The sequence below is a fragment of the Nansenia antarctica genome (assembly GCF_963989245.1).
Source record: "Nansenia antarctica genome assembly, chromosome: 15".
Lineage (NCBI taxonomy): Eukaryota > Metazoa > Chordata > Actinopteri > Argentiniformes > Microstomatidae > Nansenia > Nansenia antarctica.
Window position 1 is genome coordinate 30,838,138 of NC_137685.1, and position 16,220 is coordinate 30,854,357.

A 16,220-nucleotide genomic window follows, 5' to 3' on the forward strand; every position below is an offset into this window, starting at 1 on the left:
AGAGCAGTCTCAGGAGTGACAGAGAGCAGTCTCAGGAGTGACAGTCTCAGGAGTGACAGAGAGCAGTCTCAGGAGTGACAGAGAGCAGTCTCAGGAGTGACAGTCTCAGGAGTGACAGAGAGCAGTCTCAGGAGTGACAGTCTCAGGAGTGACAGTCTCAGGAGTGACAGAGAGCAGTCTCAGGAGTGACAGTCTCAGGAGTGACAGAGAGCAGTCTCAGGAGTGACAGAGAGCAGTCTCAGGAGTGACAGTCTCAGGAGTGACAGAGAGCAGTCTCAGGAGTGACAGAGAGCAGTCTCAGGAGTGACAGTCTCAGGAGTGACAGAGAGCAGTCTCAGGAGTGACAGTCTCAGGAGTGACAGTCTCAGGAGTGACAGAGAGCAGTCTCAGGAGTGACAGTCTCAGGAGTGACAGAGAGCAGTCTCAGGAGTGACAGAGAGCAGTCTCAGGAGTGACAGTCTCAGGAGTGACAGAGAGCAGTCTCAGGAGTGACAGAGAGCAGTCTCAGGAGTGTCAGAGAGCAGTCTCAGGAGTGACAGAGAGCAGTCTCAGGAGTGTCAGAGAGCAGTCTCAGGAGTGACAGTCTCAGGAGTGACAGTCTCAGGAGCTCCAGAGGATGGATGCCAGGGTTTGGACACCCCTGCTGGCAGTTCTCAGGCACAGGGAAAGGAACACCATGGACCACTTATTCATGGGAGACATCTGATTGGCTGCCCCGCTCGCTCTCCTCCAATTCCTCCTCAGGTGATTGGACAGAAGCCTTCCAAAGCCAGTTAAAGAGGTTTCTGACAGACATGCATGTTTGTGTTCATCTAATCCCATTCGACAGCTGCATGACTAATTCATCACTACCCGGCCTGCACGATTTCGGGTCCAAGTTATAGGACCATACATTTGCACTTTGTCGGTAACAACATGCCCTCCGATTATCAGGAGTGATACTCTGAAGTAACTGTCTCAGTTTTTTTCTCATTGACAAGATGCATCAAATCATACAATATCACTGGACAGCTAAAACAAAGGAAGAGAGAGAGAGAGAGAGAGAGAGAGAGAGAGAGAGAGAGAGAGAGATGAATAGAGTAATAGAGAGTAATATCGCAGCCAAGGACCCTCCTATAGAAACTATTTTCTTCTTCATACAAAGTTCTCCCTAAAGAAACATCCATGATTAAGCTTTCCCAGCCCTTCTCAATGCAAGGACAGCTCAGTTCTAAACAGCGGGTCATCTTGGATCCCACAGTTGGGTGACATTAGCAGGAGAGGAATAGAGAGAGAGATGAGAACATGAGCCATACAATAAACAGATGGTTATGTTCACTACAATCTCCACTTCAAGGGGAAATCTGGGATTTTGAAATAACTTTTAAGTTATTGATATACGGCCATTGTTTCTTGACAAATGTAACTTCTAAATGTCTCATGAGCGTAATTTAACTGTCTTATCCCATCAGAACCACAAATATCAACTTGTTTTACGTCATTGTTTGAGTGGTTACATTCCTCCAGCCCCATCCCTTTAGCTGTTTACCAAATAAAGTGGTGAGGATAACACTTTGTTATAGATTACTGCAATCACTGTCAATGTTTGCTTCTCAGTGGAGGTGGTGGTGAGAATGATGTGAGAACATAATGTGGGGACTCTAAAACTCCAGGTCAGATGTGTTACTGAGAAGAAATGATATCTGGCTTGGCCAGAGAGAGGAGAGGAAGAAAATGAGAGAGAGAGAGCTCTAAATGGGAAATAAGAGCCTTAGCAGTGGAGGCAGAAATCAGAGGTACAATTGATACCATTGATACCATTCAAGCCATTACAATGAGCCAGTCCTCCGATTTCTACCTCTACCAGCCTCCACAGTTCAAATCCCATCTGGGGGCAAAGGCACAGTGCTGCTGATGTGTCTTTGGGAGCGCTACGCTGACTCTGAACTGCAGCCAGTCAGCACATAAGACCATAAGCCTCCCCTGAGCCAGTCACTTCAGTCATTTCAGAGTCACTCCTGTTCACATCGCGTCTTCTGAAGTCAGGACACCGAGGATAAACGATAGGAGGCTTGGCCTGAGAGAAGAGAGAAACAAGAAGAGAGAGAGAGAGAGAGAGAGAGAGAGAGAGAGAGAGAGAGAGAGAGAGAGAGAGAGAGAGAGGCTCAACAAGGGCTCTAAGTGTGAAAGAAGAGCTGGAGTCATTTCAGTCCTCTCTCTCAACAGCTCCAGACGGGATGGTCCCGGGGTCTGAGGCCTAGTCTCAACATCCGCCTGACGTCCTCCTGGCCCTGGCTTCAGACACCTGGTCAGCTCTGGGAGAACCAGCCACCAAACAGACACCCGACACACTGCCAACACCCAACACGTCCAGCACTCACTAGGCTCGGCTCCAAATCCCCAAACTAGCATACCACAAAGGACAAAGCAATGACTTGGCCAAGCAGTCTAAGCGATATGCTCATATGAACAATGGAACACAGCCATAGTCATCTATAGTATGCGTTCGGCTAATAGGACTCTATCTCCCACATCCGCTATCGAGGAAACTCGACCCTGGCGAACACGAGGACCAGCTCTCAGACACTAATCCCCCCCCCTGAGATGACTTCCAGGGTCCACAGACACTGTGGCTGCAGCGGGGAGTTGTTACGCAACGTATGGACCTCGAGGTGCTGGTTCTGGCCATGTGCCATGGTGATAGTGGGCTGAGGTTCTGATGTGCTGACTAAGAGTAAAAACATGACTCAGGGCCATGGAGGAAAAAGACAAGAGAATAAAATAAAAGATGATGATGATGATGATGATGATGATGATGAAAAGGTCAAGTTTACTTGAGTAATCCAACTGATCCATTTCAGCAGGTCAATGACTTCATCTACCAGCTGCAGGAGAGTGTCAGAAGGAACCGGTTCGTCACGGCGCTGAGAACAACACGTCAAATCACCAACGAGGAAAGGAAATGACTGAGAGGTCAAACAACCCCGGGTCAAACAGCCATGAAGTTCACGTAAATAAATCGTAAAGGGCAGGTGGGGAACCAGGAAGCTTGTCCCTTCTCCCTCTCCCTTCTGAGAAGTGTGAGACACGGACGTTTTTGGCAGATGACCAGACGATTTTGAGACGCCCCCGTGCCCCCTATTCCCCCTGACACCCCCCCACCCCCCCACCCTCTCACACTGCTTAATCTCCCCGCAATAATTCCTTAACACGCCGTGCAGTGTGTCTAACAGCGCAAGACTCACTCTCCTCTGTCTGTGTGATTGCCTCCGCTCGCGTACAAAGACACCTTGTCTGAGAGGATTAACAGATTCCCCATAGGGGTGGGGGGGGGGGGGGGGCACAGTGAGGGGTCAATGAGTCTCACCGGACCCCCGGGGTCCCACAAGACGAGCAGGTGTCATAGCACAGGCTCAGCCTCCGAGAGAGGAGGAGGAGAAGAAGAAGAAGAAGAAGACGAAGAAGAAGACGAAGAAGAAGAAGAAGAAGGAGAAGACAGGAGGTCCACATCAAAACAGAAGCAGGCCTCCCATCCCCATGCCAGCGTTTGTTTAGGCTGTGTGTCGATCTGTTTAACCCCCGACAGAGAGAGACAAGAGAGAGAGAGAGAGAGAGAGAGAGAGAGAGAGAGAGAGAGAGAGAGAGGGAGAGAGAGAGAGAGGGAGAGAGAGAGAGGGGAGTCGAGTTGCGGTAATTCGCAGGCACACAAAAGCCCTGACTCTCCGCCCGCTACCGTCTCTGTTTGCGTTGGGTAATTGGTACGCGCGGAGCGCACACAGCACTGTATTTTGAAGCAGCAAATCATGTTTTGCTTCGCAGAGGAATGTGTCAAATCAAAGGGCTCTGGCAACAGTCAGGACAAGCCAGAGGAGCTTTGTCAGGTAGTCCTCATCCACAAACATGGCTGCAGAAAAAAACAATCTAATTATGTTTTGCATAACATTTCCTGGGCCTGTACAATTAGGACAAGCACACACACTCTCCGGAATGATAAGCTTCAGGAGGAGCTGAACGGGAATACCCTTGAGGAGATATGCGGTATGTTCCCATGTGGGAGGTGGCAAACAGTAAAACTGGATAAATAATAAGATCTTCTGGGAGTGTCAGACACATCAGAGAGAGAGAGAGGAGGAGGAGGTGTGTGAAAGCCAGACGTGAGCTCATATAACACTGATATAACACCGATATAAGCCATATCACCTGCTGCTTCCTATTCAACTGTGTTTGACATGGATCAGCAAAGACTGTTAGTATCGCCCTGGGATGCCTCAGTTGGGCAATCAGTGTGTGCGTGTGTGTGTGTGTGTGTGTGTGTGTGTGTGTGTGTGTTAGGGGAGGCTGATAATGGGAGAAATTGTCTTCCGTTCCATGCATTACAATGAGCCCGTCCTCCGATTTCTGCCTCCATCAGCCTCCCCTGCTGTGTGTGTGTGTGTGTGTGTGTGTGTGTGTGTGTTTGCTCTGCAGTTCCTGTGATCACTGACTACCATGGCCTTTCCTGCGGTGCTGTGGTGTCCCTCCACACACACAAAGACCACCCATGGCCAGGGACACAGACACAGTCTCCTCGTACCGTTTCCTGTGCCCATTTCACATGTACATCCGCCTGCAGCCAAGCCAGGTCCCATCGCCACAAAAGGAGGCCCTTTCAGTTCCCATTGAGCAGTTAACGAGGGCGACAGACTGGTGAAGCCATTGTCCTCTGCTCCTCACCCCCTGTCACAAAGCTCATTGTTGCCGTCGATCAACATAACTGCCTGTTTCCACTCTTGACTGTCCCGGTCCATCCTCCTCCTCCTCCTCTTCAGGCTGGGCCAGGCCCTGGCTCCTCACTGAGGATAAGCGCTGAGCTCGTTGAGTGGGGCCTTAGAATGTCGAAGTGGACGGACGTTCTTTCCGAGCGCCATCCGCCATGTCAAGAGCTCCGACCTAACCCCTCCTAACCCCTCCTAACCCCTCCTCCGGGAGGGTCAGATAGTCTTCAAGTCAAGTGGTGCTTTTGATGAACACAAAGAAACCTATTTCAATGGGTCACCTGAACGGGTTTGAAGGGTGCCTGAAGCAGGGCATTTGCATCATGGAAGGCTTTGCATCATGGAAGGCTTTGTCCAGCACTTAACAGAACAGTGGGGAATGGAATTCACAAAGGGGAGGCTGGTGGAGGCAGAGTTCAAATCCCACCTGGGAACACCATCACTAGCGTGGCCTTGAGTAAGGCACCTAAGTTACCCCAGGGAGACTGTCCCTGTAATCTGTAATTGTAAGTCGCTTTGGAAAGTCAAAACTTTGGAAAAATGACAAATGAAAAAAATGGAGAAAAAAACAATTCCTGCTGGGACCATATATACAAAAAAAGTATGCACTCACTGCAATGTACGTCACTTTGGATAAAAGTGTCAGCTAAATAGCATGTGTTATATTATTATTACATTACCAAACTATGGTATCCGGTTAATTATGGATTGAGATGATGGTGTCTCTATGCGACTTTTCCGTGGACAGACCCAAAAAAACTAGGAGGCTTTGAATTTTTTGACAGTTGGGTCATCCATTTAACCAGTTAGAAGAGACATTCGGTATTGAGTTGCTTGTTTGTTTCAAAAGTCACACACCAATTCCACGGATCAAGTCCGATAGTGATTTCATATGTACACGTTATGTTTTCGGATCATTTGATGATGCCAGGGCCTAAGAATCCCAGCTATGCAATGCCAATTGGCTGTTTCAGGAGTGATACTAATCTATTCCATTATCTTTAAAGACAGATGCCAAACTACAGTTTGTTGTTTTAGTACTCCGTGCAGGGACAATAAATCCTAATCTAATCTACTGTAATCTAATTGAATCTGATCTAATAAGAGAATACAGAGAGATACGGACATCAAACAGGAGGGACAAAGGCAGAGGGGCGATCAGTGACAACAACCGTGAATACAGAAATATGAAATGTTACGCTATTCACTCCTCCTGGATAACGAGCACATAACAGTATCTGGTAACAGAGGATCCTGGGGGACTCGACGAGGGGGGGTCAGAGAGTCTGCAAATGCCCACGGAGAGCTAACAGCTGGACTATAGATATGAGAGGGAGAGGAGGGAGAGGAGGAGAGATACATGAGAAGAGGGAGAGAGAGAGAGGGCGGGAGAGAGGGAGGGATAGAGGGAGGGATAGAGGGAGGAATAGAGGGAGGGATAGAGGGAGGGATAGAGGGAGGGATAGAGGGGGGGATAGAGGGAGGGATAGAGGGAGGGAGAGAGGGAGGGATAGAGGGAGGGAGAGAGGGAGGGGTAGAGGGGGGTTGTTAGCCTCTCTGGTCTTTGTGGAGGTTGTTTTCCAGTAGCCTGATGGAACAGCACTTCATTCCGCTTAACTGCCTCACAATAACCACAGGTCATTAGTCTAATTAGCCTACACACGCACGCACGCACACACACACGCACGCACACACACACGCACGCACGCACCCACCCACACACACACACACACGCACGCATACACACACACGCACGCACACACCCACACACACACCCACAGACACACACACGCACGCATACACACATACACACACACAAACACACAACACACACAAACACACCCACGCATACACACATGCACGCACGCGCGCAATCACACACCCACACACACACCCACACACACACACACAAACACACACATACACACACACACAAACACACACACACACACACACACCACACACACACAGACACACACAGATGCCAGATCTTAACACACAACATTCCCATTTAATTCTCCTGGATTTTCAGAGGCTTTGCTTAAAGATGTACATTCTGTGGTCTCTGCTACAAAGCTACGACATCCCTCCTTAGATGTTGTACACACCGCTGAAAGCAGCTCCATGGGCTGGAGCCTGCTGACGGAGGAACACTGTAGATAGCACATGGCTAAGTGTGCGAGAGTGAGGGAGGGAGGAGTGTAGTGTGAGCCTCCTTTTATCCTGGTTCAACGGCTCAGAGAAAAGGGTGATTAGTTTGTCCCGTCTCAAAGTGCTGCCGTGTCTTAAGTTACAGAGATAAAAGCTCTGCCTCGCGTTCCACAAAGAGAGCTGACATTGTCACGCGAAAGAAAAACAAAACCCCTTCGCGACTCCGAGGGGGAGACACAGGGCAGTGGTTGGGGGGGAGGGGCGCCTGTTTAAGACGTTTCTTTGTGTGTGTTTTAAAACAAACCAGGCTCCAGGTTGAGCAGACAGCCTAATGCTTCCCTGTATAATTTAATACTGTAACCTTCTCCAGGAAGACAAAGAGGGCTTTGAGGAACGCGTGGACCCCATAATGAGATCCTGCTGAAAGGCACATCCAGAGATCATCTCTCACCCCTCATCCACATCCCCACCCCCCGGCCCCGGTCCCCCATCCTCATCCCCTCATCCCCTCGTCCTCTGTCCCCATTCCCGTCCTCATCCGCATCCCCTCTACCCCATCTGGCCCTGTCTGGCACCAGCAGAGCCTGGCACCGTTGGCATGAGGGTTAGACACCCCCACACGGGGGGTGGTCCTGGCCATGGTCCTAGTCCCGGTCTAGGCCCTAGTCCTGGTCCTGGTTCTGGGTACAGGGGATGGGTAGAGTGGGTCCAGTAGGTTGGAAGGGGGGGGGGGGGGGGGGTCTCCTGGGCTACGGTGGACGGCAGTGATACCCCAGTGTTGTTTACGCCCAGTGCTTTGCCAGGGGTGCTGCCGGAGGTATGCAGGTTATGCGATGTGGATCAGCGGCCGTAAAATCCCATCAAAGAGGCCTGGCCAGGTCCTAGTAGGCGCGGGGCTAAGCCTGTCCACACAGAGATGAGCTGAGCTGCGCTGGCAGGCCGAGGCCCTCACCCAGAGGAGCCCTGCCTGGCTCTCCTGTTACCCACCTCAGACCCCCCCTCCACAATCCCACCACAGTCCAGAGATCACAGGATTACAGCAGGGGGGTGTCTGTTTGTTTGTCTCTGTTTCAACTGATTTTTCGGATCATGTGCAAGTGGTCTCTGTCTCTCTCTCTCTTCTCAGTGGGTAGACATTGTCTTTGTGTCGTCCCCCCCAGACAATGGGTGGTGTGTGTGTGTGTGTGTGTGTGTGTATGTGAGACTGGAGACTGTGTTCATGTCCTTGGTGCAAGCCTCCATCCTGCACCACCTGTGCTAATGATATTGTACTGTACTGTACTGTAGGAGCATGACTATGTGAACAAGAACCAAGATTCAATCATGGACACCTCTACCACCACACTGGGAACCAGCCAGTCAATGGGAGCAAGCCAATGCAATGTAAAACCAGCGCGATGGGAATCTCTACCATAATGGAAAACCAGCCAACGCAGTGGGAACCTCCACCACCACAAGGGCAAACCAGCCAGTGTAGTGGGAACCAGTGGGGACACAACTTGATAGCGTAGAGCAGATTCTTTCTTTACAAGATCAGAAGGATCTTCCTCACCTCACATCCATTCCTCACCAGAGAAGCAGCACAGCTCTTGACTCAGTCACTGGTAACCTCCCACTACTGCAACGCACTCCTGGCCGGGCTCCCCGCCTCCATCAGACCTCTTCAGCTCATCCAGAATGCTGCTGCCCATCTGGTGTTCTTACTTACTTACTTAGGCCCTTAACTCCCAGTGGAGCATAGGCCATTGAGGACTCTTCTCCATCCAGCACGGCTTTGGGCTATCTTCTCCGTCTCTCCCCAGCTGGTACCGTGTCTTTTCATCCTCCGTGTCCCGCCTCCAGCTGTTTTTGGGCCTTCTCCTCTTCCGCTTCCCCTGGGGGTTCCCAGTCAGGGCCTAGCGTGTGGTGGTGTCTGCTGGCTTACGTAGGGTGTGGCCAATCCATCCCCACTTCCTTCTCCGGATCTGGCTCTCTACTGGCTCCTGGCTCCCTCTCTGCCACAGCTCCTTGTTGCTGATTTGTTGCTGATGACATCTGGTGTTCAACCTCCCCAAATGTTCTCATGTCACCCCCCTCCTTCGCACCCTGCACTGGCTCCCGATAGCAGCTCACGACGACTGCCAATGGCCCCTGGCCTGAACTAGATTACTCTTTTTGCTATGACTGGTGATTTGATGATTCATTTGCTTAGTCAAATGTATCGATTGTAAGTCGCTTTGGAATAAGGCGTCTGCTAAATGCCCAAAATGTAAATGCAAATGTAAAAGTAGAGCACCTGTCCAGCCATGCAGCAGCCCCCTCTGGCAGACGGACAGACAGACAGACAGACAGACAGACAGACAGACAGACCAGGAGCACCGCTGAGCCACGCGTGGCGGAGCCAAGAACACAAGAGGATTACCTCAGGTCTGGTCACTCGTCACTTTAACATGTCAACTCAACAACTCTCTTTTTTTTATAGAATGTTAAACAAGACATCACAATGCTAAAGCTCATCTCAGAACAAGTTTCAACAGTCGGTTATTGCAATAATAAGCTGTTAACCTTCAACACATTGGAGCTGGCTTCTTGTTTTGTTGTTGAACATCTCAGTAGCTTACTGTTGAACAGAGGAGAGACACCGCTGAACATTTGACCGGTGACTGCTGCAGTGGAGTGCAGTGGAAGTCCAAGTACCCCTTAACCTTTTGACCTCTCCCTGTATGTCCCACCCAGGGTTCCGTACCCAGGGTTTGAACATGTGTTTTGAAGCCCCCTTCCTTCCTTCCTGTCATCAGCCTATCAGCTTTCACCTCCTCCCCCGTGCAGTGGCTGGGCATCCTCCCAAGACAGGTTGCCTTTACACTTAATAAGCATGCTCTGATAACGGCCTCATAATACCTCCAATGGAACCACTCCCTTCTCTACACACACAAGATGGCTGTGCTACAGGGGAGGCTGGTGGAGGTAGAAATCGGAGGACGGGCTCCTCGTAATGCATGGAATGGAATTAGGAATGGAATTAGGAATGGTAGGAATGGTTACATTTACATTACATTTTTGGCATTTAGCAGACACCTTTATCCAAAGCGACTTACAACAAACACATGTTGTCTGTCTAAGTCTGAGTCTAACTTACTGTCTAAGTAAGTGAATTATCTATTCATCAGTCATCATAAGAAAAAGTCATCTATGCTAAAGCCCGGGGCCAATGGCAGTCATAATGCTAAAAGGACGAATTACTTTTCTTTCTTTTTTTTAAATTTGACTTAAAGTAGAGAAACTGCACAGGGGGGTAGTGGGAATGAGGAGGTCTTTAGGAGGGACAGTTAAGATGTAGCCTACAGAGATGGGTCTTCAATCTACGGCATACTTATGGTATCTTACATGTGAGTTTGATCGAATTTCCTATTCCATTCCATGCATTACTGTGAACCTATCCTCCGATTTCTACCTCCACCAGCCTCCCCTGCTGTTCTATCTTTACATGGTAAATATCTCAGTGATATGAAGCGAGGGGGGGGGGGGGGGGACTTACGGTAAAGGCAGCCAGCTTCTCCATTGAGTTGAGACCATCCAGGACAGCACTTGTACAATGTCTGGAAGTCCTGTCTGTAGACCTGTCTGTACGCTGTGTAGTACGCCGTCCTGTTATAGGGGACATGACATTATCAATCAATATAAACCGGCTACTCTGTGTGTGTGTGTGTGTGTGTGTGTGTGTGTGTGTGTGTGTGTGTGTGTGTGTTTGTGTGTGTGTGTGTGTGTACCTGTGTGTACCTGTGTGTACCTGTGTGTACCTGTGTGTACCTGTGTGCACGTTGTTGTTGAGGGCTTCAGCTCTTTCAAGCTTGAGAGTGGGATGATGGATGGTGGGATGATCAATGAGTAAGAAAATAACAAGAAATCCACTACGATAATCAACTAAAATTCCCCACCCTTTTAAGTCACATGCCGTGTAATAACCAGCCAACATGTTCCCAGTCTTTTAAGTGTGAGAGAGACAGTGTCTACCTCTGACGAGGGTGCCTATCCCTGTACTTTAGACCCCCTCTCCATCTCCATCCAGTCATTACACGTCGCGGAAAAAAGGCTTTGTTTACAGCCGCTGTAATTGAGGCCTTGGCTGCCTTCAAAGAGGGCTTTGGGTCTTTGTAACATGGTAAATACATGGAGATAGGGAGCCTGAACACCACGTTGAGGAACTCCCCCCGCCCCCGACAGTGAGCGCAGAGACAATGTCAGAGACAGAGTCAGAGACAGAGACAGAGACAAAGTCAGAGTCAGAGACAGAGACAGAGACAGAGACAGAGTCAGAGACAGACAGAGAGACAGAGACAGACAGAGACAGAGACAGAGACAGAGTCAGAGACAGACAGAGAGACAGAGACAGAGTCAGAGACAGAGACAGAGGCAGAGACAGAGTCAGAGACAGAGACAGAGGTTAGCCTCCAAGGTATGTGGCCACTGTAGATACTGCTGAGAGAGAGAGAGAGAGAGAGAGAGAGAGAGAGAGTGAGAGAGAGAGAGAAGAAATGAGAGAGAGAGAGAGAGAGAGAGAGAGAGAGAGAGAGAGAGAGAGAGAGAGAGAGAGAGCCTGAGTCAGAGGTTACCCTCCGCGGTTAGCGAGAGAGAGAAAGAGAAAGACAAGAAATGAGACAGAGAAAATAAAGGAGAGAGGGAGAGAAGAAAGATGAGAGAGAGCAGTGAGTCAGACAGAGACAGAGACAGAGCCTGAGAACAGAGGTTAGCCTCAGGGGTTAGCCTCCGAGGTATGTGGGGTCTGGAGACACCTTTGCTAAGTAGGTGGCTAACTAACTGGGGGCTACACCTTGCACTTAGACCTGCTGTATGAGAGGGTCAACAGGGCTTTGATGACAGAACAAAGGAGAAAGAGACAGAGAAGGAGAGAGAGACAGGAGGGAGAGAGAGACAGAGAGAGAACAGGAGAGAGAGAGAGAAGGAAGAGAGAGAACCTGTCAGATTCGATATGGAATCCATGCAGCAGCCAGAAGATAATGACCACCCACAATACAGCTCCACATACCTCAACCTCAGGAGAGGCTGGTGGAGGTAGAAATCGGAGGACGGGCTCATTGTAATGCATGGAATGGAATGAGAAATGGTGAACACGGACATGTGTGTTTGAGACCATTCCTCATTCCATTACTTGTAGTAGAATGAGCCTGTCCTGTCCTCCGATTTCTACCTCCACCAACCTCCACTGAGGTACAGGTAGGGATGGAGAGGAAAGCGGACAAGTGACTAACTATGGTGAATGGATGGATGGATGGATGGACAGATGGATGGATGGAGGAATGATGTAATGTCAGGATGGATGGATGGATGGATGGATGGAGGAATGGATGGAGGAATGGATGGAGGAATGATGTGATGTCAGGATGGATGGATGGACGGATGGATGGAGGAATATCATGACGTCAGGGTGCGGAGAGCGCGGCTCACCTCCTCTCGTAGCCCATGCACCAGGTCTGTCCCAGGCAGCCCTGCTTCCACACCTTGACCATGCGTGTGAAGGCCTGCACACAGGGCTGCCTCTGGGCCACCAGCGTGACCTCCCGCTCCACACACACGTTGGGCCTGGAAGACAAGAGACGACAGAAAACACTTATCATGTCAACGAGCTCTCTAAACGTTTCCACAAACGAAGTCACGTCCAGTTCACTGAGCCGTGTGAGTCAGTGAAGGCAGACGAACGTGGATCTCACGGGGGGTTTTATCGTGCTTAGCGTAATACCCCTGTTGGCATTACAGTCGTTACGTTGAGAAATGACTGACTGCGTCTACCATCTGCTACTGGCCCTTCAGAAGACTAGAGGGGAATTCCTCACCGATTATTCCTCAGTCTTAAAGCGGTACAAGACACGGCCTGCGGTGGGACTTAAACTAAACATTACCTGCAACCAGAGACAAGAACCAAAGTCATTTTCTCATGTTCTTCTGTTATGAGGACATAACCCCAAACGCATTTGCCAGGTTACCCTGGTCCAGAACTAACATGTCTATCTTGCCACTGTGCCCGATATTTAGCTCCAATCTGGGGAGTTTTTTTTTCTTCCTTGGCTTACTCCTGGGGGTCTAGGAGTTGGTGCTAGATCATATTGTTTGTATTGTATTTATTGAACCCCTCCATTGGCGCCACTCTTCCTTATAGAACACAGTGATTCAGCTGACTTCTTAATTCGTCAATACAACAACATCAGATTAGCTGCTCAATTAAGAGAAAGAAAAGATGGGACTACAGGGTGAATGATGCTAGACAAGATGGGAAGCCCCCCGTTCAATCATGATCAACCCGTGTTTGCTTTGCTAAACCGACTTGTGTGAAACACAAGCAGCGAAAACACATCGTACATCTACGTTGTTCAATTGGCCCAGCAAAGACTATATTGCTGAAGCTGTTTGCATAGAGTACGCATGCCTGATCTAGCAGCTCTGAGGCTTTCTGAGTCAGGAGGAGTGGGAGAGGCTGAGGGGTCTTTAACAGTAAGTGAGGTGAGGTAAAGGGTCCAACCATGATGTTTTCTCCTGGGAGAAGAGTCTTGTCTTTTGGGTTTACAACCGGTCTGAGGTGCTACTGATGCTCTCAGACCACATTCCCCCGAAATTGAAAAGTCTGCTTTACAACAAGCAGGGGAGGCAGGTGGAGGTAGAAACCTGCTACAGGCTCATTGTAATGCATGGAATGGAATGAGGAATGGTATCAGTCATTCCGTTCTATGCATTACAATGAGCCCGTCCTCCGTTTTCTACCTCCACCTGCCTCCCCTGGTATCTCGGTGGCATGCGATCCATCCATCTAACATCTGGGTGCTCTGATACAGACACTGAGGCAGGTCTCCCTCCTGAGACCTCTCCACCCCCTCTACAGTTTCTCTACTGTAAATAATAATAATAATAATAATAATAATAATAATAAAATAAAATACAAATCGTAATTCTTCCTTCTTCTAGCATTATGCCTGCCGTGGTCCAAGCATAGATTACTTTTTCTTTTACTCATTCTGCGATGACTGATGGATAGATGATTCACTTGTTAGACAAATGCATTTGTTGTAAGTCGCTTTGGATAAAGGCGTCTGCTAAATGCAAAAAATGTAATGTAAATGTAAATGTAGGTCTACGGCCGCTCTGAACACACAGGTCCATCCATGTCCAAGCTGGTAACCTTTCAAAGATGGAGAGTCCATAAATATAAACCATAAATATGAACCTACAGTGTTGCTGATGCTGATACTGTACGTCCTGATACATATTTGCCCAAGGCTTGGACTTACAACAAATGCATTTGTCTAACAAGTGAATCATCTATCCATCAGTCATCGCAAGAAAAAGTCATCTATGCTTGGACCACGGCAGGCATAATGCTAGAAGAAGGAAGAATTAAAAACAAAAAAATATTATTATTATTATTATTATTATTATTTGATACAGTGATGGGGTTCTGGTCCTTCTGGCAGAGACTGCATTATAATTTCTCACATACATTGATAGGACAATTATTACACAATGAATACATAAACAAATTAGATGTATCCACTATTATGATAACAGTATAGCTCTCTCACGTAGCTAACTCCAGAGCTCAGGAGCAGGTCTGCCCAAGGAATGCTGCCTCATTTATCCACTTAGATGCAGTATAATTACCTAGGCTATGGTGATATTATAGGGCCAGATAAGGGGCATGTTGAAAGAAAGACGGAACTCTTAGCTCCGAAATCAGAACACTGTTATTTCTGCGGTGCACATTTCTACATAATGTGTAACATAGAATCCAGACAGTACTTGTTGACTGTGTCTTTAACCACAAGCTTAGGCCTACGCATGCCGAAGTGAGAGGTGTATTTAGATAGGTTTTCTCTTTCTCATAGGCAACACGTTCTCAAGTCATATATATATATATATAACATAATGATTTGCATGTCTATTTTCATTTAAATATTTGAAAAGTAATTAGAGCTTAAGCTTGGCAATTAATGAATTTAGCACATTGGGGGGGTATTATGGAAACAACTTGATTATTTAGTAAAAAAGCACACTCATTTCTTACATTTTTGGTTGATATGAAATGTACCCCTAATTATAGAATGACTCATATATATATATATATATATATATATATATATATATATATATATATATATATATATATATAAGCTGTTTGCATAGAGTATGCAATAATGTGACAGACAATATTGATATGACAATTGATGACAAAAAGCACTTCTAAAGTGAGATGATATGACAGATTCAGACTCACATGTAGGGCTGGAGATTGGTGCCATGCCGGGACGATGCGTCAATCTTGTCGATGAATATCAGAAGTATCGCAACGGAGATGAAACCCATATTTTACGTCTTACGGAGCAATAACGAGATGAATATATTCCGTATTCATTCAAACCTAAACAATTGACAAAGTTGACACATGGCAAATAAAAAAACAAAAAACAAAAAACAATCAATCCCGTGAGTTAGTAGAAACGTTTTAAAAGTCACGCTTCACTGCTGGAGTCCACGCACGGACCTCCTTGCGCGAAAACAGTTCAGACAGACAGTGAAGAAAGCCAGTCCTGCACCTTCCAGAAGTGATCCAGCCATGATGTCCCGTAGAAAGTGGTGCTTTGATATGAGCTGGTCCAACACTCACGGGCTGACTGGTCTACCTATGCCTCTCTCACCGCCTGCAGATGTTGGAACGCACGTGCGTGCGCAGCTAGAGGGGAACCTGCGTTCCCTTCGGAATGATCATGTTGGGATAGATGGATGATCATGTTGGGATAGATGGATGATAATGTTGGGATCGATGGATGATAATGTTGGGATAGATGGATGATCATGTTGGGATAGATGGATGATCATGTTGGGATAGATGGATGATCATGTTGGGATAGATGGATGATCATGTTGGGATAGATGAATGATCATGTTGGGATAGATGGATGATCATGTTGGGATAGATGGATGATCATGTTGGGATAGATGGATGATCATGTTGGGATAGATGGATGATAATGTTGGGATAGATGGATGATAATGTTGGGATAGATGGATTATCATGTTGGGATAGATGGATGATCAAGTTGGGATAGATGGATTATCATGTTGGGATAGATGGATTATCATGTTGGGATAGATGGATGATCATGTTGGGATAGATGGATGATAATGTTGGGATAGATGAATGATCATGTTGGGATAGATGGATGATAATGTTGGGATAGATGGATGATCATGTTGGGATAGATGAATGATCATGTTGGGATAGATGGATGATCATGTTGGGATAGATGGATGATAATGTTGGGATAGATGGATGATAATGTTGGGATAGAT

General features: G+C 47.8%; 1 protein-coding gene across 1 annotated transcript in view; it reads right to left on the reverse strand.

Annotated features, from left to right (window-relative positions):
• The window catches only part of megf6b (multiple EGF-like-domains 6b), a gene marked incomplete at both ends in the record, with an annotated part of 97,937 nt that extends 82,704 nt beyond the window's left edge, over positions 1 to 15,233 (reverse strand). Inside the window, 3 exons of the mRNA XM_080545646.1 lie at positions 10,402 to 10,511; positions 12,330 to 12,464; positions 15,145 to 15,233. Coding sequence (XP_080401772.1) covers positions 10,402 to 10,511; positions 12,330 to 12,464; positions 15,145 to 15,233 — 334 coding nt within the window. The remainder of the gene's footprint in view (positions 1 to 10,401; positions 10,512 to 12,329; positions 12,465 to 15,144) is intronic.
• Positions 15,234 to 16,220: the final 987 nt, after the last annotated feature.